The 14,516-nt window shown below is 46.3% G+C and overlaps 1 protein-coding gene across 2 annotated transcripts; it reads left to right on the top strand.

The window, feature by feature from the left end:
• The first annotated feature begins 421 nt into the window (after positions 1–421).
• On the top strand, positions 422–14,416 carry LOC103181973 (beta-1,4-galactosyltransferase 2). Of its 2 annotated transcripts, XM_007898794.2 has the most exons (8): positions 422–593; positions 5,625–5,705; positions 6,972–7,070; positions 7,828–8,063; positions 9,036–9,223; positions 9,642–9,764; positions 10,021–10,125; positions 10,791–14,416. In XM_007898794.2, exons 1-8 carry the CDS (start codon positions 464–466, stop codon positions 10,924–10,926), a joined length of 1,098 nt encoding a protein of 365 aa, XP_007896985.1. In that variant the 5' UTR covers positions 422–463; the 3' UTR covers positions 10,927–14,416. The 2 variants fall into 2 exon arrangements, with proteins under 2 accessions (XP_007896985.1, XP_042198621.1); XM_042342687.1 differs by lacking the exon at positions 5,625–5,705.
• Positions 14,417–14,516: the final 100 nt, after the last annotated feature.

Below are 14,516 nucleotides of genomic sequence, written 5' to 3'. Positions count from 1 at the left end.
ACAGCGAAGCGAAATGGGAAGAGGCACATTGCGCAATTCTGCAAACTGAGCTCTGCTGCTTCCGCAGTTGGGATTCCAGGAGAAGTTAAGGCTGATCCGGATTCGCTTGTGGCCTGAAACAGGGGGAGAGGGAGAGAGAGAGGGGGGGAGAAGGGAGGGGGAGAGAGAGAGAGGGGGAGAGGGGGAGAGAGGGGGAGGGGGAGAGAAGGGAGGGGAGAGAGAGAGGGGGAGGGGGAGAGAGGGAGGGGGAGAGGGAGAGAGGGGGAGGGGGAGAGAGGGGGAGGGGGAGAGAAGGGAGGGGGAGAGAGAGAGGGGGAGGGAGAGGGAGGGGAGGGGGGAGGGAGGGGGAGGGAGGGGAGGGGAGGGGGGGGGGGGGGAGGGGGGCTGTGGGGCTGTGGGGTGAGGAAAGAGCAGTGAAGGGGAAGTGGGGGATGTGAGTGAGTGACTGTGTCCTGAAAACAAAATGAAGTGGCGGCTGTTTATTACACTGTGTGTACTGTCGGTGCTCTTTTGCGCGTTGGTTTACAACAGCAGTAATCTGAAGGACTGGAACAGATACCAACCCGACACCGAGAGACCCAACTCCAGCGCAGGTAACTGTCTGTGGGTCTGTCTGTCTGTCTGTCTGTGTCTGTCTGTGTCTGTCTCGCCCTCTCACTGTTTCGCTGTCTATCTCTCTTTCTCTCTCTCCCTCTCTCTCTCTCCCTGTCTCTCTCTCTCCCTGTCTCTCTCCCTGTCTCTCCCCCTGTTTCCCTGTCTCTCTCTCCCTGTCTCTCTCTGTCTCTCTCCCCCTTTCTCTCTCTCTCTCCCCCTGTCGCTCTCTCTCTCTCTCCTCCTGCTCTCTCTCTCTCTCTCCCCCTGTCTCTCTCTCTCCCTGTCTCTCTCTCTCCCTGTCTCTCTCTCTCTCTCTCCTCCTGCTCTCTCTCTCTCTCTCCCCCTGTCTCTCTCCCCCTGTCTCTCTCTCCCTGTCTCTCTCTCTCTCTCTCCCCCTGTCTCTCTCTCCCCTTGTCTCTCTCTCTCTCCGTCTCTCTCTCCCTGTCTCTCCCTCTCCCTGTCCCTCTCTCTCCCTGTCTCTCTCTCTCCGTCTCTCTCTCCCTGTCTCTCTCTCTCTCCCCCTGTCTCTCTCTCTCTCCCCCTGTCTCTCTCTCCCTGTCTCTCTCTCTCCCCCTGTCTCTCTCTCCCTGTCTCTCTCTCTCTCCCCCTGTCTCTCTCTCCCTGTCTCTCTCTCTCTCCCCCTGTGTCTCTCTCTCTCCCTGTCTCTCTCTCTCTCTCCCCCTGTCTCTCTCTCCCTGTCTCTCTCTCTCTCTCCCCCTGTCTCTCTCCCCCTGTCTCTCTCTCTCCCCCTGTCTCTCTCTCCCTGTTTGCTTGGCTCTGGGTGTGTGGGAGTATCTCTTGTCCTTTTCCTTTTAGGTTTCTGTTGGCTGAAAATGGCTGCACTGTATTCCTATGTTCATTTTTGTTGTTATTGTGTGTATGTGTATATATATATATCCGATTTAGATATACATAAATATTATAATATTTATATTCCTCTATTGTGTTGTTTTATGAGCAAAATCCACAGAGAGGTGGTTATTTGAGTGAAAGAGAAAGCCTTAAGACTTTTTATTTATAGTCATTATTGAGCTGAAGAGAGATCTTTGCAGATTGCAAAGAAGGGGGTGGGGGGTGGAGAGAGAAGGTGGGGGAGGGGGGAGGAAGGATTATCAACCTCTCCCTGTGAAACCACACTTTAAGAAAGGAGTTGCGTAAGATGGAGGTGGAAAATATCTTCGCAAAGGTTATTTCTTCTAGGTCGTCGGGTTAGAATGAGATTGCTTGGATCGCGTTTCCTCTCTCGTGCCTTTGTCCCCCTCACTTTCATTCGTGTCTTTGTTTTGTCGTTGCTTGGATTATTTACTAATAGCAATGAATAATAATAATAATAATAATAAACTTTGCGTTTGATACAGCACCCGATCACTTCGTCGAGACGTCTCAAAGCGCTTCGCGGGATATACTGTCGAGCGGATTGACTGCGTATTTTGTGGGCGAACCCGGCTGGCACACAGCAGCGTCCCCACAAACAGTCATACATTGAGTGAACAAATTATTATTTATTTTGAAGGGATTATTACCCCCGAAAAACGATCCACCAATTGACTTAACAACCGGGTTCCGACTTACCGCCAGGTAAACAGAGGCGTGTGGAGTAAGGAAACCACCTCCATTTCTACCTTTTTCACCCCCTTTATTATTTTGTTTGCTGTGGATACCTCTTTCTCCCAACCCCCAACCCATAAGTATGATTTCCCCCTTCGCCTGTATTATGTACCCACCCCGTGATTTCATCACACCCCCCACCCTCACACACATGAAATTCTTCTACAGACTACGCAATCATTGAATTCTACGATATATGTGGTGAAGTTTTGAGACATCTCGACAATGTGATAAGGCCCAATGCAAAGATAATAATAAACGTTGCACGTGATACAGCGCCTCGTCACATCATTGAGACGTCTCAAAGTTCTTCACCGGATATACTGTAAAGTGAATTGACTGAATACATTCCAGCGCCTTGGGGCATCCTCCTGATGTGAAAGGCGCTATAGAAATGTAATCTTGTTGTTTATTGTGTAGATGTGACGTTTTAACTACTTTATTATATGCATATGCCTCGACCCAGTGCATCATCGGTAGCTGAGATTTTACTCGCAATGTTCTCGTTGTCTGGAACATACTTTTAAAGTGTACATTTTCTTCCCGCTTCCAAAAACCTCTTAAAACTCTATCTTGGATCCGTGCGTTTGATCAACGGTCTTAAATTCTCCTGCCTCTGCTCCCTGATCCTCAGTCGCCGTGAAGCGCTTGAGATGTTTTTACTTCGCGTAAGATACAATGACTTGTTGTTACAATAATCATAACAATCGGTGCCTTTGATACAAGTGTCTTTCATGTCAGGATGTATCACAAGGAGCTTGACTGGATTTACTATGAATACTGTGTATTGTGTTATTAATTCTACACCAAGTGTAGTGCCTGTGTATTCTGTAGGCGAATGTGGCAGCTGATTTGCGCACAGCAGTGTCGCAATTCCCGGTTGTATAGGGCTTTGCGAAGCTGTTGAGGTAAAGTTTAAAAAATTGTTAACGCGGACAGAGACCATTTGGCTCTTGTTGTCTGTGCCACAGGCCATAGCAAGGCCTGAATCTCTCTGCCAAAGCTTAATGGCGAGCTGCTGGCTCTTGTGTTAGGTACATAATCCCTCCAAAACCCAAAACAACAATAAATTTTCAATCTACGACTGTTTGTGGGACATTGCTGTGCGCAATTGGCTGCCGCGTTCGCCCATAAATATACAGTCAATTCACTTTACAGTGTGTTCTGTGAAGCGCTTTGGGACGTCCTCCCGACGTGAAAAGCGCTATATCAAATGCAAGGATTATTATTATAGAGAGTGCCTGGTGCCCGTTGAACTATACCCCAGCCTGAATCAGTGCCTCCAGGAAAAGAGGGTTTGATTTCCGCCCCAGTGCCAAGATCCATTAAATACTCATCCTGGGATGAGTCAGTATACCCCTAGGGTTCAGATTAGGGATTGTGCGTTTATATAACAACATTTTGGTCACTCAATCCACGACTGTTTGTGGGGACGCTGCTGTGCACAATTGGCTGCTGCGTTTCACCCAGAAAATAAATGGCCAATTAGCTTTACAATATATTCTGCGATGAACGTTGAGAGGTGTCTCAACAACGTAATAAGGTGCCTTAAAGCATGATCAAGTGCAAGGATTATTAAGATTACTATAATTCCAAACTAACACTTAGCCTTGGTGAGTGTTTTTATGGTAGGTGACGGTTTTCAGGTGATGCCTTACAAAGTGAAGCCAGTCAGATGTTAAAGATCCCGTGAGACTATTGGGAGTTTTTGTTTTTCCTGATTTTCTGGTTGATCAAATCCTCCTGATAAATGAATCATTCACTACAAGGCTGTTTCTGGGAATTGTCATCTAACAATTGGCTCCCACCTTTGACCAGAAATGCGACAGTCACTACACTTTACAGTATTAGTGTAAGTGAAGTACTTTGACAACAGTCACTATATTAATGTAATTATCCTACTTAATCTCTGTGAGATGTATAACAGACAAAATGGTGAGTCATTGTGTGGGTGGCTAATTCAATTCCTTATAGAGCCAGTTGATAATTTTTTTTCTGCTTCCTCTTTCTGTTGACCTTTTCGGGTCGACCAGCAAGCTGAATTTTCTTGATGGAATATTTCCTGGTTTACGCCACAAATCGAAGCGTATTCCATCAAGAAAGAAAATCTGCAAACACACTATTGTTTGAACACAGATTTAGCGAAACTGGTCTGAATGTTCGGGGGGTCACTTCTTGTTGCCCTATAGACCACTTCCTTGCCTCTTACTCAATCTCTCTCTCTCTCTCTCGCGTACACACATACGTACACGTACACTTAAACAAACTCATGCACACGCAAACATACACACACACGATTACACAAACACATGCATACACACACACGACATTGGTCTGCTCTGTTTAATTATTAAGTGATGGCTTGCTTGCTTCATTTGCAGTGTTTGCGGCCACACGCCATTAATCTTTGGGGAGGGGGGGAAAGGAGAAAAAAGCTCCACTTGCTACAGAGAATTTGGCAGAGATTCAATCTGATTAACGGAAACCAGAGATTGAATTGGTTTGTTTTCAAAGAACAACATCCATACTTTTGTTTCCTCAATCTGCGTTGGTTCTGCGTCGTGTCAACTTGACCCGACAATAAAGCTCCAGCGAATTGGAGGGTTTTCAGAACAGATGTTTAAAGGATGGCGACAGAGAGAATTAAAGGGATTGACTCCACACACATGTTGGCGGTAATCGTTTTCCGCAAACCGTTGATGTGCGCTCCGAGGCCCTCACTGGCCTGCGTGAAGGGTGCTATAACAATGCAAGTTGTTATTGCTCAAGCAGTCCCTTTTTTGTGGGGTGGGAGGAGAATTAGATAGATACTTGAAGAGGAGACATATAAGAAGGTCCAGGAGGGAGAAAACAGAAGAGCGGGATTATGTGAACTAACTGTGCTTAGAATTTCAGAATCAAGTCAACACCCTGTGGCGCTCTCGGTATCTTGTTCCAGAGCCAGAACACTTGGCTCCTGTTAACCCACCGAGCCAAAGCCCTAATAAGCCTGTGGTATTCCGAGGCGCTACCAATGACAGAGTAGCCAGCTTGGCTCGGGGTGGGATGGTGGTTGGGTGGAGGGGGGCAGCAGTGGGGAGGGCAGGCCAACCACTGTAGACAGGGATTCTTTCCGCTTGGCTCCTGTTAACCCCTGCCAGCCAAAGCCCTAATAAGTAGAATGGTACCAGCTAGAAGCTCGCCAGGCGGTGGCTGCAATTGACAAGCTATGCGGTTTGGGCGAGTCAATCATTCCAGTGCTATCAAGCTTTTTTGAACCTCGTGGGCAGGGTGTTGTTTCCTTGGAGAGTGTGCATTGCATTCCAGATGCACAGAAATTAACGGCAATGGATGCCGCTAACAAGATTCCTGCTAGTTATCACTTTTTTTTCCCTCTCTCTCTCTCTCTCTCTCTCTCTTTCCCTCCCTTCCTCCCTGTCCAGTTTCATTAATCTCCCAGAGTTGGTGGAGCTCCAATGGATCTGCAAAGAGGAATGAATCAATGCATTTTGTGAGGATTTCAGGTAAAGAGAATTCTAGTACGCTATGTTTAGAAGTGGCTCGTGCATCTAAATGGTTCAGTGTTGTTTTGGGCTTTTTTTTGAGGGGGAGGGGTCAACTGGGGATGTGACACAGATGGAAAGCAACCGGCTAACGCCCCTCCCCCCCCAAAAACAAACTGATCAAATGAAACCACACACTGAAAATTGTCAGGCTGTTTTTGATGAAACTGTAGTAGTTGACATTAAATAAATGCAGTAAATGAAACCTATGTCTGGTCATAGCCCAGACCGGGTCAACTGAAGTTCTGCAGGATGTTCACAAAGTCAGGTTACCACCCACCCCCCCCCCCCCCCCAAACCCATGTTTTTTTACACACACACACAATCCCCTGAACAATAACAGAAACGTGTGGAAGATTGATGATCATTAGATTTAGAAGTACTTCATTGTATTTGGTACAAGTGTTTAACTGTATTCAGACGCTGTATTTAATGTGAGCGAGCGAGCACCATCATGATCTGTCGCCATGTTTGGCGCCACATTTTCCATAACAGGGATGGAGTGAGGGGGAAGTTACTGGTATCTGACTGACATTTGGTGCACTCGACTCATTTGCAACAGAAAATGAAAATTCATTGTAAGAAAGAAACACAAGGTGGATAACAGGGCTCTGTGAACATGTACATTTATATGGAGAGTGGGCTTTCACTCTTGTTAGGTAAGGGTATCAAGAGATATGGGGCAAGGGCAGGTGATTGGAGTTGAGTTACAGAGCAGCCATGATCTTGTAGAATGGCGGAACGGGCTCGTGGGGCTGAATGGCCTACTCCTGTTCCTATGTAACTATATCTCACTCAGTAACTCTCAAGTCTCTGACTCGGAAAGCTGTGGGTTCAAACCCCACGTAAGGAATTTGAGCTCACAAAGCGGTGCGTGATGGGTAGGCTGCGTTGTTCCTCAGATGATTTGGTGAACCCAAGGTCCCGTCACCCTTTTGAGGTGGAGATTAAAGATCCCATTGAAGGCACTACTTGAAAAGAGAATGGATTTTCTCCTGGTGTCCTGTTTCGATCTCCCTGCTTCTCAAATGTAATTTTGTGTTGTTGTTTGCAATCATTTTTTAAATAAAAATAACTACATGTAGATTTGCATTTAAATATAAAATAAATCAAATGTAACCTTTACGTTCTCGTCCCCCCCCCCCACACACATACACACCCACACACGCTCGCGCACACACACCCACAACCCCATAATATGTATTCTTGAACTTTCTGGTTGACAAGATGCTGACTTTGCCATGGTTCAAAGCAACGTGACAGAATCCAACATGACCACCAAGAATACAGAGATGCCCAAGTGCCCGGACACTCCACCAGAACTCGGTGAGAATGGTGTGGGGAGGGGTGCGGGGAGGGGGGGGGGGGAAACATTTAAGTTGGGGTGGGGGAGAGAACTGAAGTCACAGAGCAAGTACAGATTTTGGGCCGCCACGTTTCGCCCACAAAATATGCCATCGATTCACTTTTACGGTAACATACAGAATATAAGCGTCTCAATGTGATAAGGTACCAAATTAAATGCAAGGATAATTATTATTATAAACTGCACTCACTAGAGACAGAAAAAGCTTGTCTTTTTTGCCTCCGCATATTTCCCTCCACTGTTGCCAAATCACCTGTCGTTTTTCCCCAGAGATTCAAGAGCCAGGTCTTTGACCCATACAGACAGATGTTAAAAATCCCCACACACTGTTGTAAAAGGCACAGGGAGTTTCTCTCACTCGGGAGTCTGGGTCAGTGATGCTCCACATGGCTGCTTGTAGGAACATACCGTGGGCAAATTGGCTGCTGTGTTTACATTCACCGATGACATTGACCTGTAAAAAGCTTTGAAGCGTTTCGAGGTTACAGTCGCCTTATCAAATGTGAGGAACCATAGTACTAATCCTTGCACTTGATCTAGCACCTTATCATGTCGTTAAGAACATCTCAAAGCACTTCACAGAACATATTGTCAAGTGGATTGCCTGTGTATTTTATGGGCAAGATATCAATTAGTCAAGCTGTTGCTGTGTTGATGCGGGAGTGGACGGATCACTCAGCTCACTGTTTTTCCCATCGTTATTATTATTATTATTAGTCGGACCTCTGAGGATCGTGTTCGACGAGGAATTTTCCCTGGAGAAGATTGCTGAGTTGAACCCCTACGTGGAGTTTGGGGGACACCACAGACCGAAAGAGTGCAATGCCCTGCAACACATCGCCATCATCATCCCCTTCCGCAACCGGGACCATCATCTGACACACTGGCTGTACTACCTGCACCCCATACTGCGTCGACAGCAGGGAGACTATGGTATCTACATCATTGAGCAGGTGGGCAAGTGCATTGCACTCCATGCTGGCAACTTGCTGCAAATGGTTACACCCTCACCTCTGAGCCGAAGGACAGGGCTGAACTCAGACAGTGACCGTAACCAGTTTTTGCTCGTGAAAAATCAGCTACTTTTCCTATCTAAGAACATGAGAATGTGTTAGGTAAAAGAAGACCAAGGTCCATCCAATTCATCTTTCACCATCCTAGCAGTCGCTTGACATGTCATGTCCCAAACTATATAATGTATCCTGAGATATTATTTTCGAGCAGGAATCTGGCTACCTCCTCTACGCCACACCTCCTCCCTTTAACGCTCCTTCACCGCCCCCCACCCCCTCCAACCGCTCCTCCAACCCCCAAACACCTGGCCAAGAAAGCAAAGCACATAAACATATTATTATTTAATGTGTTCCTTGAATTCTATCCCTGAGAGACTTGTGGGGAGAGTTTGCACCTGGGTCTAGATTTACTCTTAATGATGGAGCGATTCAGTGCATCCAGAAATGGGCAAATTCCTAAATGCTGCCTTTGATTGCTGAAGCCCATTTTCTGTACGTTTTCTTTCAAAACCCACGTCAAAGAATTCAGCAATCTGCCAGATTCTGTCTGCCGTAAAATGCTACATAAATAGAGTCAATCTATCCGGACCGCTGCAAATTTCTCTCATAGGTTTTTACTGAAATCCTTAGTAGGACCAAGAGTTGAATAAACAGGCAAGGATGTGTACTCGTCCTAACAATAATAATAATAATATAACCTGCATTTGATACAGTGTCTTATCTCATCGATGAGATGTTTCAAAGCACTTCACAGAATATATTGTAAAGTGGAGTGACTGTATTTTGTGGGTGACATGTAGCAACGCGGCAGTTATTTCCTCCCTCTCTTCCCCCCCCGGCCCCCCCACACCCACCCCGGTGCTGAGTTAGGTTTTGTTTGGCGGAATGTGAGATTAGCTGCTCTCTCCCCAGGCGGGCAAGGACACCTTTAATCGCGCCAAGCTGTTGAACGTGGGCTTTGTGGAGGCTCTGAAGGATGTTCCTTACGACTGCTTCATATTCAGTGATGTGGACATCATCCCCCTGGATGACAGGAACCTGTACCGCTGCTCCAGTCAGCCTCGCCACTTGGCCTCAGCCATGGACAAGTTTAACTTCAGGTGAGGCAAACATATTCCTCTGTCCATCTCAAACCTTGAATCTCTCTCTTTCTCTCTCTGTGATTCTCACTCATTCACTCTTTCTCACGCTTTTTCTTTCATCTCTCTGGATTGTATGTAAGCGTCCTATCTCTTACTGGTCTTTGCTCACTCTCTCTTAGTGGCTATTTGCGGTTAACCGCTCCGAGACACTATCCTGCTTAATTGCAAGTTGTTGTAATTGGTGTGTGTGTGTGTGTGTGTGTGTGTTGCTTGCTCACTTGTACTCTCCATCACTTTCTCTCTCACTCCCTGTCTCTCTCATTCTTGCTCTATTTTTCTTTCTCACTCTCACGCTCGAGCTCGCTAGCTCTCTCTCTCTCTCTCTCTCTCTCTCTCTCTGTCTCACCCTCTCTTGCCCCCTTGTTTCCTCACCCAGGTTGCCATACGAGGGTTACTTTGGTGGAATCGTCGCCTTCACAAAGGAGCAATACCTGAAAATAAACGGCTTCTCCAACAGCTATTGGGGCTGGGGCACCGAGGATGACGACACGTACAAAAGGTAAAACATTAAAAATAAAAAGGTCAAAACACACCAGATTCAAGCAATGCCCCTGTACATTGTTCCCACGTGGGAGACCTTCCTCTTCGAGCTGCGCTTGACATCCTGCTCCGTCACTATCAAGCACTCTGGGACGCTACCCTGCATGGGAATTGCTAAATAAATGCAAGTTGTTGTTGTTATTGTACTTGCTGTTTGCAAAACACAACCCATCAGACACCTCTAACCAGGAACATGTCTGCCCTGAACCTCATAGGGTGGTGATGAGCGGGATGAAGGTGGAGAGACCCGAGCGGATCATCGGACGGACTAAGATGATAAAGCACGAGAGAGACAAAGGGAATGAGGTCAATACGAAGAAGTAAGTGAGAGCCCCACTGCGCTGACGCTTAAAGTCTTCCATTTCATATGATCGTAAAACATCAAATTGTTTTGGAAGTGCTTTGCAGGGAATCGCCGAATTTTTATAGGCAAATGCTTTAGCCATTTGTGAGCACAGCAGTGCCCCACCCACGGCTCTGAAGTAAATAACCGCAAACAGCTCTGAAGTAAGATTCTTTTAGATAACGATTGAAAGTCTTCCTCTTCGATCATGCTTACGGTCATCTCCTCCCAGTTCGGTTTCAGGCTCCGCTAGTGTTAAGCGCTCCGAGACTCTGCCCCGCCCTAATATAAATGCAAGTTGTTATCGTTTTATCTGGAGGCTTGTTGGCCAGGACACCGGGAGAAATTGCCCTTCTCTTTTCTAGTAGCGATCGTTGATGTCCACCTGAACAGGTGGTTAAAAGATCTCATTATTTTGAAAGAGAAGGGAGTTTCTCCCAGTGATTTGGCCAACAGATCTCAAGATAAAAAAATGAATGGGGTGATTCACTTTTCAGCTGTTTGTTGGGACTTTGGCTGCTGTGACATTTCACCACACTGACGCAATTTTCCCTGAGGCTCTTTGATGCATTTCGAGTTATTGGGTCTATATTAAACACGAGGACTTTCGTTGAGCAATAAATTCTTTTGATCCCCTTTCAGTTACGACATTTACAATCGGATGAAATTCACAAAGCACCTGGATGGATACCAGTCCCTCAAATACCGTCTGTTAAAGGTCGAGAAGATGCACCTTTACACTAAAGTGACTGTTGACATCGGAAAACCACCTTCCTAAAGGATGTTGGGACGTCACCTGTACCTCTGGCTGGGAAAGACAATCTAAAGAGAGGTGTAAGTGGCTGCTCAGCAGGTCTGACCGAACGCTTGCAAACCAGCCCTGGAGGAGAGAGACTGTGTTGATGTAAAACGACCACCTCCTCCTGTTTCTTCCTTCGTTCTTTGTTCAATCTCAGGGTTGGGGTAGGGTGGCATGATCCTTGACCTCCTTCCCTTGAGCAGAGATGAAGATTTGACGTGAACGGGTGGGGTGGGTGGGGGTTAAGAGGATATCGATTGATGGCCCACATCTCGCCCGCCCACCAAACCCACTCGTCCCCTCACCGCACTGACTATGCACTTCTTCCCTTGGAACTTCTTATCCCTTTAGGACACCCACAGCGTCAGGGAGGACTCGACAGTTTGCTGGCCAGTTGCTATTGGTAATATTTATGCAAAGACGCAACTCTGGGCAGAGAGATCTTTCTAGCCTCCATTGTGTTCAGGGACGGCGTTTTTGCCAGATATCAACCAGTAACCGGGGTGTTGCTTTGCCTCTGGGATTCTCTCAGGTACATAGCTTACATTCATCGATCAAATTGTCTTTTGACAACTACTTCTCGAGTGTCCAAATGGCTTCCAAGCCTTGAAATGTACACATGTAGACGGGTGGTGTTGACTACGCCAGAGCACTGTGTCCCATCATTCCCTCACCATAACCACCATTGCCCTTGGAACTATGCAAAGTGACCTTCTTTGTTACAATCCACCTTCTGCTCCTGCCTTTTGAGACTTTTTTTTGTGTATGTGGCACAGACCTCAGTGGCCCAACAGGCGTACTGCATAAGTGCCTGCAGTGATGCCTGTGGCTCATTGGTGGTATTATTGGCAAAGAAGACTCGCTTGCTTTGACTCCCAACCCCTTTAACTGGGATGAATGAGACTTGGATTTAAAGGGTCCTCTTATTTCATGCGCCTCCCACTCCTCTCCTGAAGACAATCGGAAGATGATCCCCAGGGCAGGCGTCCACCAGGACCTCATTTGAACGCCTCGTGTTCACCCCTGAACAGCAAGGACCAATAGGTTGGTCAACCAAGAAGGTCATCGAAGCCAAACTCAATCCTACAGAACAGGGATCAAACGGGTGGCTCTCTTGCTCTGTGTGAAGTCCATATGGTCTGGACAGTGCCGTTACCATCCAGAAGAACCTGTCCAGTGAAAAGTTGTTTGAAGAGTTTTGGTGGTTTAAGAAGTTCTCTCACCAACTGGTATTGGGATCTGCGGAATAGAGAGACCCCACTTGTAATCGTCTCGAAGCAGCTGTGCCAGTGCAAGCCTTTGCTCCTCCTTCCTGCAGTGCATGGCGACCAAAATTCACTGCCCTCACCATTTGGCTCCATTTTCCTTCTGAGGTACCTCACCCCCAGTGCTTGTCCTTCATGTGGGCAGAGCACCTGATCACCGTGGGTTAGGGACAGGGGAGAGGAGAGAGGGATTGGAACTCATTTATTTATTTTACTTAAAAGAAGCAAGTTTGTATGCGTTTTAAAAATTATTTATGAAAGAAGTTTTATTAAATGGTGCGACGTGATGTTATTAGGGCTGAAAGCACAAAACTAAAGGAGACTTGGTGCGATAGTTAACGCAAAATATGGTGGGTCTACAAGTTGTACAGGCAGATAGTCCCCCTCTCTCGTCGGCTCAGGATTCATTTGCATTGATTGTTATCGCAATGATGACCTGACCCGGGCTTTTGACACTTCCACTGCAGCTGTGAGAGGCTCCTTTATTGCCCCTGAATCATTTATAATCCCACTCCCAGAGCAGTCGCTATGACTCTTATCTCTCCTACTTGCTAAAGGTGGCCACTGGCTTGACTTGTGATGCCTTGATCGTGTCTGAACCTGTCAAGTGGGGTTTTTGGGGGGAAATAAAAGATGGCTCTTGTTTGTCTGTCCTTCCCAGAATGTAGTGTTCAAGGAAAAAGCAATAGCTGCCACCATGGTTGTTGTTTTTATTATTATTACAATAATAGTCAGAATGTTAGAAGCTACGTTTGTTGAGGATGCAGTAGGAATGTTCAGTTAGTTCAATCGGGGAGGGACATCGCAGTTGAGTTCTGACACTTCCTTTGCCTGACTTAAAATGCAAGTTGTTTTATCACACCATTGGGGAGGAAGGAACCAGATAGCGATCAGGAATAGGAACACTGACTGGTATTAGCCCTAAACTCCCCCTCCCTCCACCCCAAACTAGGGGACAATTGTAGTCCTGTTTGCAACCCTGGCTGAGGTCAACTAATTCAGCACAGGCCGGCGATGGAAACTGGCTTTTCAGAAGGCATAGTTTTGTTTAAATCTGCGGTTGCAGTCAGCATAAACCATTACTATATTCCCATTGTTCCCATCACCACAATCCGGTGAATGCAGGAGCTTTACCTCAGGCTTGTATAGAGGAGGGTGGAGGGGTGGCATCTGCTGACCAAGACACTGTGCATACACACTGCTTGCAGTTTCTAGCTCGCAAGCCTGTAATTGCTGCTAATAAATGCAGGCCAATGCCAGAAACTCAATTCAGTTTGAAAGACTGCAGACGCCTCGATGGAGTGAGAGTCAGTCTCCCACAACAATCATCCTGTGAGCAGCGATGCTTGAATCAGCATGAATACAATGATACATCATGAATAATTTGTAATAGCTCCTTTCAGGGCGAGTTGGAAGTACATCTCAAAGCACATCACAGGATAATATTGTAAAGTGGATTAACCGTGTGTTTTGCGGGCGAACTATCTGGGCAATGTACAGTGCTCCCTCTGTACAGCCATCAACCGAACAATCAACCTTTTCATGAAATTGCAATGAATATATGGGAGGGCACTCGGGGCTGTAGGCTCGGTTGCTTTCACCTTAGTGACCTCTCTGCTGACTTAACGTCCCCGGTTTGAAATGAGTGAGCTTGAGGGAGTTTTACAGCACAAAATTGACCTTTTATTCAGCACTGACTTGTCAATCTCACGTAAGAGAAGCCACAGAATGGCTGGGGTGGGGGTGCGGGGTGGGGGGCAAATGGAATACTGTTGGATCAGGGGCATTATTGTCAGAGGGTGAAATGGGACAGTATTCCATCTCCCACAACTGATATTGTTCACCTCGAACGAGTGTAGAACTCACCAAAAAAAAAAAGAAGCAAAACCACAAAGTGCTTTCATAAATATTCTAGTTACTGCGGGTCAGTGCGACGAGATCTTTTCACGAATAGTTTTGGGGTGTGATTTTTTTTTTCTTGTCTTTTCCTTTTGCGTTTGTGAAAGATGTATTCTTGCATATGCCCGAGCAAAAGGTAGCCTTTATTTTCTTGAGAGAAACTAAATTAAATGTATTTTTTTGTTCCGGTTTTCTATTTATTAGATTTATCTGTAGAACTATTTTGAAAGTGAAGCAGAAATAGATTGGGGTGTTTTTCGACTAAGCAAAAATAAATCTACTGGTGAAGAGTTGGACTAAACTAACTTCTGTTTCCTTTTCTTGAATGCTTTCGTCATCCAAAATATCTGCTGTCTTGTTTCCTCTCACCCACTTGGCGTCACAGTCATTATGCCCACAGTTGTG

This window comes from Callorhinchus milii, unplaced genomic scaffold (assembly GCF_018977255.1).
Source record: "Callorhinchus milii isolate IMCB2004 unplaced genomic scaffold, IMCB_Cmil_1.0 Scaffold21, whole genome shotgun sequence".
NCBI lineage: Eukaryota > Metazoa > Chordata > Chondrichthyes > Chimaeriformes > Callorhinchidae > Callorhinchus > Callorhinchus milii.
The sequence above is the reverse complement of the archived record's forward strand: the minus strand, read 5'-3'. Positions and strand labels throughout refer to the sequence as shown.